General features: G+C 44.9%; 1 protein-coding gene across 3 annotated transcripts; it reads left to right on the forward strand.

Annotated features, from left to right (window-relative positions):
* Positions 1–565: 565 nt before the first annotated feature.
* Positions 566–10,845, forward strand: LOC103648021 (uncharacterized). Of its 3 annotated transcripts, none has more exons than XM_008672521.4 (4): positions 566–905; positions 5,468–5,533; positions 8,665–9,902; positions 10,655–10,845. In XM_008672521.4, exons 3-4 carry the CDS (start codon positions 8,735–8,737, stop codon positions 10,708–10,710), a joined length of 1,224 nt encoding a protein of 407 aa, XP_008670743.1. In that variant the 5' UTR covers positions 566–905; positions 5,468–5,533; positions 8,665–8,734; the 3' UTR covers positions 10,711–10,845. The 3 variants fall into 3 exon arrangements, with proteins under 3 accessions (XP_008670743.1, XP_035821428.1, XP_008670745.1); XM_035965535.1 differs by having other exon boundaries at positions 569–905; positions 7,924–9,902; XM_008672523.3 differs by lacking the exon at positions 5,468–5,533 and having other exon boundaries at positions 569–905.
* The last annotated feature ends 1,642 nt before the right edge of the window (positions 10,846–12,487 follow it).

A 12,487-nucleotide genomic window follows, 5' to 3' on the forward strand; every position in this document is an offset into this window, starting at 1 on the left:
GAAAATGAACAGCAAAATTAGAGTCTCTTATCTCTGTACTAATCTCTAGGCCGAGATTCTCTTTAAGGGGGTAGGATTTGTAAACCCTTAAAATAAGGTTTGAAGAAGTTTATGTGGTTCCCAAGATTGAAAGGTTATTTAAATTTTGGTTGTGTGAATTATGCATTTGATATTAAATTCTCAAAATAAATAAATAAAATGAACTTTGCATTTCATACTGGTATTTTATTTGGTTGTTTCATACTGACTTGTATTCATATTGATTCTTGAACTTAAATTTGAATTTGAGTAAGAAATTAGAAAATAGCAAAGGAAAACAGAAAAAAATGAAAAGAAAAGGAATGCAACCGTTCTAGGCTGAAACCTCCTCACTCAGCCGACCTATCCCTTCCCTTATACAACACCCATGTGGGCCGCTCGCCCGTTCGACCCACTAACGCCCTTGTAGGCCGGCCCAACTCACTCTCACCCGCCGGCCCAACTTTGCTCCTTTCTTTTTCTTTTTCCGCCACCTCAATGAGTCAATGATCTCAGGGACCCGCGTGTCATCTCTCGCTTCTCGCCTGAAAACAAAATCTCCAACAGAATACTGTTGCGCTCGATTTGGACGGGATCCGATCACCCGGGGCTTCACCTCCACCCTATATAACTCGAGCCTGCGCCTCCTCTCGAGCCATCTAAACGCAGAGAGCATCTCTTCCGAATGCCTCACCACGGTCAGAGAGGGCGGAGAGAGAAGAAGTCGCCGCCACCGTCAAAAGCCGGAGTTCTCCTGGGTCGCTAGGAACCTGTACGCGAAGGAATCAGGCGCGGTGAAGACTTTGTACCCAGGGTATTGCTCAACGGAGCAGGATCTCCGCCCCGGTGCCGCGATTCGCCGTGAATCGAAGCCTCCGCGCCATCAGGTACTCCCCTGGCCTTCGCTACCATCTTCCCCCTCCCTGCGTAGCAGTTCGTGGTGTCCATCTTAGAGCAGTAGGGCATGGGTAATCGCTCACCGGAATACGGAAGCCGCCGCAGAGGCGCCATCGACGTGGCCAGCCTCGGCCTCCACTTCGTTGTCGGCATGGATGCGTTCTTCTATTTTGCCCTGTCCACCGCTTCATATAATGCTCGTCGGTATAGGAATGTTCGACCACAAGGGCGGCACTGCGGTGATTTCCTGCCGGCGCATGACCGTCGCGACAATGGGCAGCGCCGCCGTCAGTGCGGAATCGGGCAGAGTGGAGGAGTCCCAGGCTGTTCCATTTAGGCAATGTTAGTTGTGTGCTAATTTATAGGGATTGAGCGAGATTAAATTCAGTACAAGTCAAATTTCTCTAGATCCCTTCTAATTCTCATCAATCTCTATGATTTTAGAATCAAACGGAACGTTTCAGATTAGATGAGAGGTAATGGTTTGACAGGGGCGATGTGTGTGGTTCGATCATGGATGTGCGATCACGATCGTGGCAATGACATGGATGTCTCTGGTCTGTTGATCTGGAATCCAACGGTGGAGTGTGCTACCGGTTCGGTCTCTAATCTGAGTCGTGGTTCGGTGGCTGCATGGCTCTAGATCCGCTCAGGGTTATAACAGTAGACTATAACTACGAAAGCGTCCCTGAGTTTTTACATAATAGACCCATCGATTATTCGTGTGCAAATAAATTGCAGATGGATCCTTGGTATTTTCAAAATAAACCCTAGAAGTTATTTTAGGTATAGAATTAATATAAAAATGCGTAAAAACTTGCATAAATCATATCTTGCTCATTTTAACTCTGTTTTATTTCGTTCAAGTTGCGTTAAGTTCGTAATAATATTGCCTAAACTTTAGTTACATTATTTTTATCACGCAACATGTTTTCAAAAATAAGTAACTATACTTGTTTAACCTAAGTTTATGGGATTCACTTTTCTAATCTAAGTATAGTATTTTAATTTGACCCATCTATAATTTGACTAAAATAAGATTTCTAATCAAGATAAAACTTGAATTAAAAGTTAAATTTGTTATTTATTTAGAATATCTTTTCTACACATAATTTGTATTAATCAAAATAACATAGTTCAATACTTAATCACATAAAACTTCCAAAAACCATATCATTTTAACTATAACTTCGATTTTAGTTGTTCTCGAATCTATGATCTCGTAGCGACGTGTAAAATAATAATGTGTGAATTGTTTTCATCTTTGGTGTAATGTTACCATATCCATTATTTGCTTGATTGTATGTATTGTTGCGCATAGAAGCGAGATGGCGAGGAATCTGTCACACTTGAATTTAAGGGGCAAATCCAAGTGTGTCTCATATGTGCACAATTGATCTTATTAACGAACTGGTATGTTCTATAGGATCTTGGATTAACGATCAACGTCTGAGATTTTAAGTCGCTTCGATGAGCAATTAGTGCAATTCCATGGATGCTCCCGGTTAGTCGACTCATGCCTAGGTTCTATATGCACCAGTGATCGCCCCGAACCCAACCACGGGGTCACATCGATGGGGATTGCGCGGATCGACGAGTGACCGCTTACACACCCTTGTCTCCCTTTCTCGATTCTCGGTGGTTGGTTATCTCTGTACCTAGCTAGGGTTTGTTGGACAACGGGGGTGTCCTAACTTATACCCTAGAGCAAACGAGATGGGAATCAGAATCGGATTTCACACCTCGGTTGTTGCTCGCGAGTTGGGAGATGACCCTGTCCGGCGGTGTGGGGGATGGATATCTACAGAGTCCACACGCGCATGAAAACACGTCTAGGGCCACCTAGCAGGCATCCCCTGGGGCATCTTGTGGTGGGCCGTCCGAAAGTAACCAGGTGAAGCAAGCCCATTCTGAACTAGTAAAGGCCAATGTCCGAGTTAGGTGCCACGAGAGCACGTGTATGTCAGGCATGACGTTTGCGCCCACCCGACATGCTAAGTCTCCGGCGGTAACTTGGGCGGATGAGCGTAGTGAGTTCCTAAGATGTAGGAGGACAATTCGCTACAAATCGGGAGATTGGCGAACATATTACGTTTACCACTTGTGCGGGGATAGCTATCCTTGGCCGTGTATATATGGCCAAAAAGCACCCCTACCATTTCATCTTGCCTCATCCCACCGTTCTCATAGTTCACAGCTTGTAATCTCATCACAATACCAAGGTCCCCGCAGGACGTAGGGTGTTACGCCTCTCGCGCGGCCCGAACCTATACAAGCTTGTGTGTTTCTCCCATCGTGCCACCGCACGAACCATCGAGTCACGATTAACGACGCTGTCCTGCCCAAAAGCATCACGAGGGTAACCCCGTGGTGTGCGGTCGGGTAACAAACACCAACAGCTAGCGCGCTAGGTAGGGGGGGGGCGACATTGATGAGCGCTGACTCCATGGCAGTCACTTTCAAGAGCATGATCACCTTCAACCCAGGAGCAGTCTTCTGCTTCGAAACCATCTCCGGTGTCACAGTGTAAAGCCCAAAACTTGTATAGGAGAAAAATAATAAAATAAATAAATAAATGTATGTACATGTTGGTAATTTGGGATGATGGAGCCCTAGGAGATTATTTGGTTACATTTTCTTTTGTTTGTATATACAATTGATGGGAATAAGTTAGGCAATTAACAAATAAATAAATAATGAAATATGCATCTCATGCTGAGATCTTGTATTTTTGCATTTATATTCAAATTTGTGAGATAAGTTTAAATTTGGAAAATTAGAATTTTGAAAATAGAAATAGAAAGGAAGAATAGAAATTATAAATGAAAAAAGGAAGAAGCAGCCAGCTGGGCCGCCACTTCACTTTTTGGCCCAGTCATCTACGCGCGCGGCTCAGCTCTCGTCTCCCCGCAGTGGTGCCGACAGCCTGGTCCTACATGGCAGCCTCACCGGCCGTTCTTTCCGTGCGCGCGTTATACTGGCAGCTAGGGCCCACTCGCCAGCCCCTCTCGGTTGGGCAGTCACTGCCGGTTGGGCCCACTTGGCGGGTTGCCGTCACCACCGAAGCTGGCGGAGCTCGTAACCACCTTCGTCGATGTTGCCGGAGCTTTGGGGGCTGCCCGGATGGGTTCTTGCTTCATCCATGGGAATACAAACCCCCCAAACCTTCGTCCTCCTAACTCCTCCACCCGAATCACACCCAGGAATGTTGAGAGTCACGGCGAGTTTGCCAGGCAGTGAGGGTATTGGGCCGCCGGACTCCCATCGCGTATTTGGCATCGTCAGGTCCTCAAACTCGGGTTCGTGAGCTCAGCCATGTCATGGGGAAGTTGTCTATGTCCTCGTCGGGCGGAGAAATCAATCGGGGATCCCGGAATTTCTCACCGGAGTCATAGTATCACGGTGATGCCGCTCGTCGCCGCGGACCAGACCATTCCCTGCGATAATTAGCGGTAATTGCACAACATCTAGTTCGTAATCTGCTATAGTACTTCTGGATCCTTGGGCCGGTCGGGGGAGTACCTGTAGTGCTATTTTGGGTTGCTCGCCGGCGAGCCCCGCTGTGGGGGGGAAGGGCGGTGGCGCGTTCGGCCGCCACGGGGAGAAGACGATAGCCGCCTACCGTCCGTTCCATAGTGGACGGATGAGATTAGATGGGGATCTGTGATGGTTCGGACCGTTGATCTGGTCGCGGTCGGCTCGGATTAGGTAGAGGAAACGTTTCAGCACGGATGAATCTGTGTCGTCCGATCTAGATTGGACGAGTACAGTCTTGTCTCGAGTATTTAAAATATACACAGCTGAACCCTAGGTCTATGGCTGTGATTTGATCAAAGGATATCCCTTCATCGTATTAAATCCAAGACATCAGTCTGAGATCAAGCGGTTCGAGGTAGGTTAGGGTCATGCGCGATCATCGACCGTGGATCTTAGATCGTGTGGTCTACATAAGATACCGGTTCTATTAACGACCGATCTAATCCATGACGTCTAATGTTGATCGGGCATTAGAGATCTGGTTATATCCCTTCGAGGATGTAACTTTGCGTAAGAGCCCCCGTGAAAAATAGAAACTAACCCGTCGTCCACGCTGTATGTAAAGTAGCTACGTCCGTGCCCTGGAAATTCATAAAACAACCCCTGGACTTCTTCATTTTTATGGACGCAATCCAAGTTAATCTCGAATTCAATAAATTAAAACAGAAAATGATTTTTATATTAAAATAATTCTAGAAACTTGTTTAAATCATAGTAAATCCATTTAACTCCTTTTTGATTCATTCTAGTTGCAATAATTTTTTATTAATATTGTCTATCAACTGGTAACTCAGTTTTATCATGAAATATAGATTAAAATTATTCATTTGGTTTATTCTATATCAACCACTTAAAACTTTGGAAAATCATAACTCTTTAACCGTAGCTCGAATTTAGTGGTTCTCGAACTCGTGGTCTCGTTACGATACGCAGAATATTATAATGCATTATATTCTTCTGTTTGGTGTGTTGTTAATTTCTCCTTTACCATGTTTGTTTGTATTGTTGCGAGTAGGCGAGCAAGCAACCGAGGACCCCCGTACCCAGCAGGTGGAAAATACTGAGCAGGTGCTCGTTGAAGGCAAGTTGTGCCCTTGACCACTTTTATTTACCTAATAATGTTCTCTATAGTCACTATGGCATGTTTAAGCTCAATTTTGATGGGACCCAATAGGTCACCCTAGTCTGCTTTACCATATGCCTTATTCACCACTGAACTTTTTTGGGTAGTCTTGCTATTGCTATATGTGGTTTTAGGTGTTGATATAAAATTGACACATGATCATTCTTTATTATTACTATTGATTATTTATTGTTCATGATAAGATTACTATGTTAATTGGAACATGGAGAACCACCCAGGAAAACAGTGCTACCACAAGGGTGGAATGGGATACCCTTGGCCAAGTAATTAGGAAAACTAGGGAAGGATTACATTACCGGAAAGAGGCAAGCGGGGAGGCGTCGCTGCAGAGTATAGGGAGGTTCTCGGGTCGGACTGCCTAGCTTTCCGGACGGGGGATTCTGAAAGTCGCCTAGAGTGAATAGGCGAAACCTGAAAACTATAACTTTAAACCCGGACTTGATCCCTTGATCAGTGATTAGAGCAAGATGCACAATTATCGGAATATAAAACTAAGTCCTTTGCTTGCAAATAGCATTGTTTTCAAAGAATGCGAAATTAACAAATCAGTACAACTAATAAGTTTATGGAAAATAAAGCAAGAGGGCTTGGATAAGAAGAGGAATAACACAAGTTCTTTCTTACAAGGAGTTGCTTCTCTAAATGAGAATTTAACTTGAAGCAACACAAAATAATATTAGCAAGGAATAATGCAAGAGAACTTAGAGAGGGAGAATACAAACAAATCACAAGCAATAAACACAAGTGACACGGGTGATTTGTTTTACCAAGGTTTGGTTCACCAAGAACCTAATCCCTGTTGAGGAGTTCACTAAGGACATGTCTTTTTCAACCCTTTCCCTCTATCTACCGATCACCAAGACCGGCGAGCTCTTCTTCTTAATCTCAAGGATCACTAAGACCCCACAAGGACCACCACACTCTTAGGTGTCTCTTGCTAGCTTTACAAGTCTCCAAAATATTAGAGGAAGATGAATGGGAGTCAAAACTCCACGCTTAAATGATCACAAGAACACACTTTCTCTCAATGATTCTCACAAGGCACTATCGCTAAACTCACACGAGTAGCTCTCTTTTGCTTGATCTCTCTTTTGTGGCACTTGTGAGGCTTTTTTGTGGCCTAAATCTTGTGTATGAGATAGATCAATGAATGGAGGTGGTTGGTAGGGCTTGGATATGTCAATTATATGCCTTGATATGTTGCTTGGGCTCCCACACCTTGAAATGGCCGGTTGGGTGGTATTTATAGCCACCAACCATCTTGTAGCCATTAGGGAAGGCTGCTGGCGATGGGCGCACCGGACAGTCCGATGCGCCACTGGACAGACACTGTTCCTTTTCCGGTGCGCCACCACGTCACCCAACCGTTGGAGCTTTGTCTTCTTGCGGCACCGGACAGTCCGGTGCCATATGACTTCGCGGCTCTGACTTCTGCCATGCACTGTAGCTCACTGTAGCACTTTGCAGAGTCGACCGTTGCGTGCAGATAGCCGTTGCCCACTGGCTAACCGGACACCGGACTGTCCGGTGAATTATAGCGGAGTGCGCCTTCGTTTTCTCGAGAGTGGCTGGTTTGAGTTGTACGGTCCTGGTGCACCGGACACAGTCCGGTGCGCCATTCTTCAGCACACTCAAGTCCTTTTGCTCCGATTAAATTGTGTCCCTAACTTGATTCTTTTATTGGTTTGTGTTGAACCTTATGCACCTTTAACACATAAATTCTAGACAAACTAGTTAGTCCATAGGTTTGCGTTGGTCGTCAACCCCAAAATTAATTATAGGAAATGGTTAACCCAATTTCCCTTTCAGATTCCTATGCTTCTTTATTCCTGAATCCGTAGCGGGTTTTCTCGAACTAGTGGAACTTTGGAAAGGTCTCGTAGCGCTACCCTGCCTCGTCTCCTCGGTAGAGATGAATGGGACTTCTAGACCCCTTGGCAAATGGATAGCATGACTTGTGGGTAAAGATGCGCAACCTCTGCAGAGTGTAAAACTGGTATATCAGCCGTGCTCACGGTCATGGGCGGCTCAGACACTCACATGATTAATTTATGGAAGTAAATTCAATTTGTCATTTGCATCGCATTGTGGTTTATTATTAATTTTGATCTACTATTACTTTGGGTTGGTATACACTTATATTTAGTAACTGCTATAAAATTTGACCAATTTATTAAAAGCAATGCTCAGCTTTAACCATTAATTGTTGATCAGCCTTACACTACACATGAACTCCCACCTTTGGTGAGTTCATGCACATTATTCCCCACAACTTTTTGAGCTATGATCTTTTGTGAGCTCACACTTGCGATATATAACCCCCACAGGTGAAGAGCAGGTAGTCTAGGAGGAGGTCTACAACGAGGAATACAAGCTTATCTAGGTGGCGTCTCCTAGTCAGGCTGATGGCGCCAAGGAATAATTATTAGTTCGCTTTATTAGTATCATTTATTTTTATAAGACACTTCCGCTATGTAATAATATTTATGACATTTATCTCTATACACTTGGTCAATATATGTGCTGTTCTTCTTTGGCACACATATGAGACGCACCTGGCTTTATCCTTTAAATCTGGGTGTGACAGAAGTGGTATCGGAGGAAATGTTGACCGTAGGATGAAACCTAGATAGAACTGGACAAAACCCTTACCTACTTACCTTACTCTGATTCTTTCCATACTTTTCTTGATCCTTCTCACCTTTGGCTGTTCTACACTGACTACTCTTATCTTGCAACTCTAGAAAGACAAGACAAATTTCACACCTTGGAATCCTACATCTAAGACTCCCTAAAGAGATAGGAGACCTAAGACAAAAATATTTGCTCTATCTAAAGTGTTTGGATGTTTGTTCTGATGATAAATGCTTGATTTGCTTCTTTGATTAACTGAAATAGTATAGCAGGGCATTCTAGCTTGTACCACCATAAGATAATGTATTAGTATTAGTAGGTGACACAATAATCTTCTGAGCTAGTAAAACCCCAAAAGATCATGTCTCGTAATTACTCGTCTTATCTGCAATTCTATTTTACCATGTGTTTCTAACCTAAATGGTCAATAGCAGGAAGGGAGGCATAATCGATCTACCTGCCAATAACCGTCGCAGGAAGATTGTTAACCAACCTCAACCAGAGATGAATCCTTCACCGAACCCTCCACCGGCTGGAGTAGATCTAGTAGCTGCCACTCAGATGCAACTGCTGCAACAAATGGCAAACACCATGATAGAAATGGCTCAGATGCGACAAGAATGTCAGGAGATGCGCCAGGAGTTGCAGGAAATGCGACAGGAACTCCGGCAGGAACGACTGGAACGGCAGCAACAACAACCACTACCTCCACCACCACCAGCTCCACCCCGGGACAAGCACCGGGAATTCATGAGTCACAAGCCACCTACATTCTCCAACTCTCCAGATCCTCTTCAGGCTGATGACTGGCTAAAGACAGTAGATAAAATGCTCAACATTGCTCAATGTACTGATCAGGAGAAAGTGCTCTATGCGTCGGGTCGTCTCACTGGCCCCGCTGCTGATTGGTGGGACTCTTACTGTGCTGCCCATGCTGCTGCCAACACTATCACCTGGGCAGAATTCTCTACACAATTCAGGAACTATCATATTCCTGCAAGCTTGATGAAAATTAAAAAGAAGGAATTCTTGTCACTTAAGCAAGGCAACATGACAGTTAGTGAATACCATGATAAATTCATTCAGCTGTCAAGGTATGCTCCCGACGAGGTTGCTGATGATGAAAGGAAGCAGGAGCAGTTCATGGAGGGACTCATTGGGCCACTCCAGTACCAGCTGGTATCTCACACCTTCTCATCTTTCCAGAGGCTTCTGGACAAGGCTATAGCTGTTGAACACAAACGTGTTCAGCTAGGCGAGATGAAAAGGAAGACTATTACCCAGGGACAGGGGAGCAGTAGCGTCCGCCGTCGCTATGTTCCACCCCAGGGTACACCAGCTCGTCCTGGAGGAGGGCAACAGTCCTACCAGCGACCTGCTCAGCAGACACCACAGGCGACACCGCAGACTCCGCATACTCGTCAGGATGCCCCCACTGTCACCCCGGCGAGACCTACAGGACAGGGCACTGCTACAGACACCATATGCTTCAAGTGTGGCGAGATTGGTCACTATGCTAATGTTTGTCCGAAGAGGAACCCCAACACACCGGCTCGTGGTAATTCTCAAGTCAAGCAGACACAGACTCTAGGAAGCAACCGTGGCTATAGCATCGCTAAGGTTAATCAAATCAATGTTGAAGCTACTGAGGATGGTCCTAACATCGTCATTGGTACATTCTTCATTAATTCCATGCTAGCTACTATACTTTTTTATTCTGGAGCTTCGCATTCATTCATATCTGCTCGTTATGTTCTTGCAAATAGTCTACCTTACCTTGCCCTGCATAGACCTATGATAGTCATTACACCTAAAGGGGCTTATGAAGCAACATATATGAGTCATAGAATAGAATTAACAATTTTAGGAAGAAAGTTTTGGGCTATGCCTGTAGTGCTAGAAGAAAGTATAATAGACTTAATCCTTGGCATGAACTGGTTAAAACAGTGGAATGCAGTAATACATTGTGCTAGAGGAACAGTAGAACTTTCTAGTCCTGATGGGGATAGGTTTGAAGTCACAGTTGCACCACCCACATCTAACCATGGCTTGTGGGTAAAGATGTGCAACCTCTGCAGAGTGTAAAACTGGTATATCAGCCGTGCTCATGGTCATGAGCGGCTCAGACACTCACATGATTAATTTATGGAACTAAATTCAATTTGTCATTTGCATCGCATTGTGGTTTATTATTAATTTTGATCTACTATTACTTTGGGTTGGTATACACTTATATTTAGTAACTGCTAATAAAATTTGACCAACTTATTAAAAGCAATGCTCAGCTTTAACCATTAATTGTTGATCAGCCTTACACTACACATGAACTCCCACCTTTGGTGAGTTCATGCACATTATTCCCCACAACTTGTTAGCTATGATCTTTTGTGAGCTCATCCTTGCAATATATAAACTCCCCCACAGGTGAAGAGCAGGTAGTCCAAGAGGAAGTCTACAACGAGGAGTACGAGCTTATCTAGGTGGCATCTCCGAGTCAGCTTGATGGCGCCAATGAATAATTATTAGTTCGCTTTATTGTTATCATTTATTTTTGTAAGACACTTCCGCTATGTAATAATATTTGTGACATTTATCTCTATACGCTTGGTCATTATATGTGTTGTTCTTCTTTGGCGCACATATGAGACGCACCCGACTTTATCCCTTAAATCCGGGTGTGACACGTATACATGGAGGGGACTCTGCATCACATAGCGGTTCCACCTGGGAGGAAATCTCCCTTGGGATCACCAAAGGAAGCCATGGGGAGACCAGAAACTACACTAGTGAGAACCCCGCCAGTGGAGCAACAGAGCTTGGTCCCACACAAGGCCAAGCCCGGTATCCCCGGGTAACTGAAGCTCGATCGGCCATGGCCTCCCCGGCGTGGCGAACTCCAATGTCCACCTTGCCCACTAAGGTGTGGACACAAATCACTCGATAGAGAGAGATGAATGCTCCATACAGGGGCTAGGGAGCGCCGCCAACAATCATTCCGGCTACTATGCCCTCAAGGGAGAATGGGAAAGGATGCACCGCTGCTCCCACCCCTTTCTTCTCGGGTGTCCACTTCATCCAGGGGAGAGTGGAGACATCGCCCATCTCCGACGACGAACCCACCGTGCTAGGGGAGGAGTGTCACGGAACCTCCCAAGGTATTAGGCCCACCCATATATGTCCTTGTCCTAAGGACCTCAGACAGTCCTGCAGGTGCGCTCAAAGACTCGGTAGGTCCGATTACCTGTATCTCTATCATATCGCCCAAGAGCGCTTAACCCATAACGCAGACATTACACATCATCGGAGTAAGCGAAAAGGATTATAATAACATAATTTACATTCATAAGTAAAATATAGAAAGAGTTGATTATTACATAACCAGGTCCTGAGTGCTTAAACTTATTATTACATCATAGGAAGGCAAAACACATTACCCAGGTAGGTCTTAGTTTTCTTCCTCCTACTTTGGAACAACCTTGGAACAGAAACAATAGAACTCAGCAGTTTCATCACCTACAACAACATGGGTTTGAAAACCCTGAGTACGGAGTGTACTTTCACAAGTCTTACCCGTCAAAGGAAAAAGACTCTCAAGGATATGCTAGCCTTTAGGAATCATGGTAAAGTTTATCAAGATTCAAAGACTCTTTTGCAGAAAAGCTTACTATGAGTGGATCCTTAAGAATTCATTTTACTTATCAGGTTGAGTAGTTACCTGCATCTAGATTTCTTTCTATTCTAGATCAAGCACTTGGCCTATACTAGCCATCTTTTTATCACCCCTTCAGTTCACTTGTTGCTACGTGTAGGTCAGTGACCAAGTCTTCATATCCGAGAAGTAATGGCGATCCAAATCGATTAATACCCAGTTGGGGATCTCCAACCACACGACATATGTAGCACTTAACCCTTGCATATATCAACTCGCACCCGGGTTTCTCAAGACCAGAATGGGTTCACGCTAACCGAGAGCATAGATACTCCACCGTCCAGCCTCTTGCCACGGAGGGTACACGCTACTCTCGCCATGTCCCCACTCCCATTGCGTGGTAGCCTTTCTGGTATTGGTCCGACCGAGACAAAGCTTACCCATGACGAGGCATGTGGCCAGTTAAAAGGTCCTCGATCAGCAGGCCTACATCGGCTCGGTCCTTAAACGACTCAGACGGAGACACTACACCGAGGCTCCCGTCTCGTGCAAGTCACCCGCTTGGTCTTGTATTTATTACTTAAAACCCAAAGTTTGGTACCTGATAG

Source organism: Zea mays, chromosome 2 (assembly GCF_902167145.1).
Source record: "Zea mays cultivar B73 chromosome 2, Zm-B73-REFERENCE-NAM-5.0, whole genome shotgun sequence".
NCBI classification, from domain to species: Eukaryota; Viridiplantae; Streptophyta; class Magnoliopsida; order Poales; family Poaceae; genus Zea; species Zea mays.

Excerpts from the sequence above, each read along its gene's own strand:
- LOC103648021 (XM_035965535.1), top strand. The coding sequence starts at position 8,651 with ATGGTCAATAGCAGGAAGGGAGGCATAATCGATCTACCTGCCAATAAC. Across the intron at positions 9,903-10,654 it reads TGGTCCTAACATCGTCATTG|GTGAAGAGCAGGTAGTCCAA; the intron begins GTACATTCTTCA and ends ACTCCCCCACAG.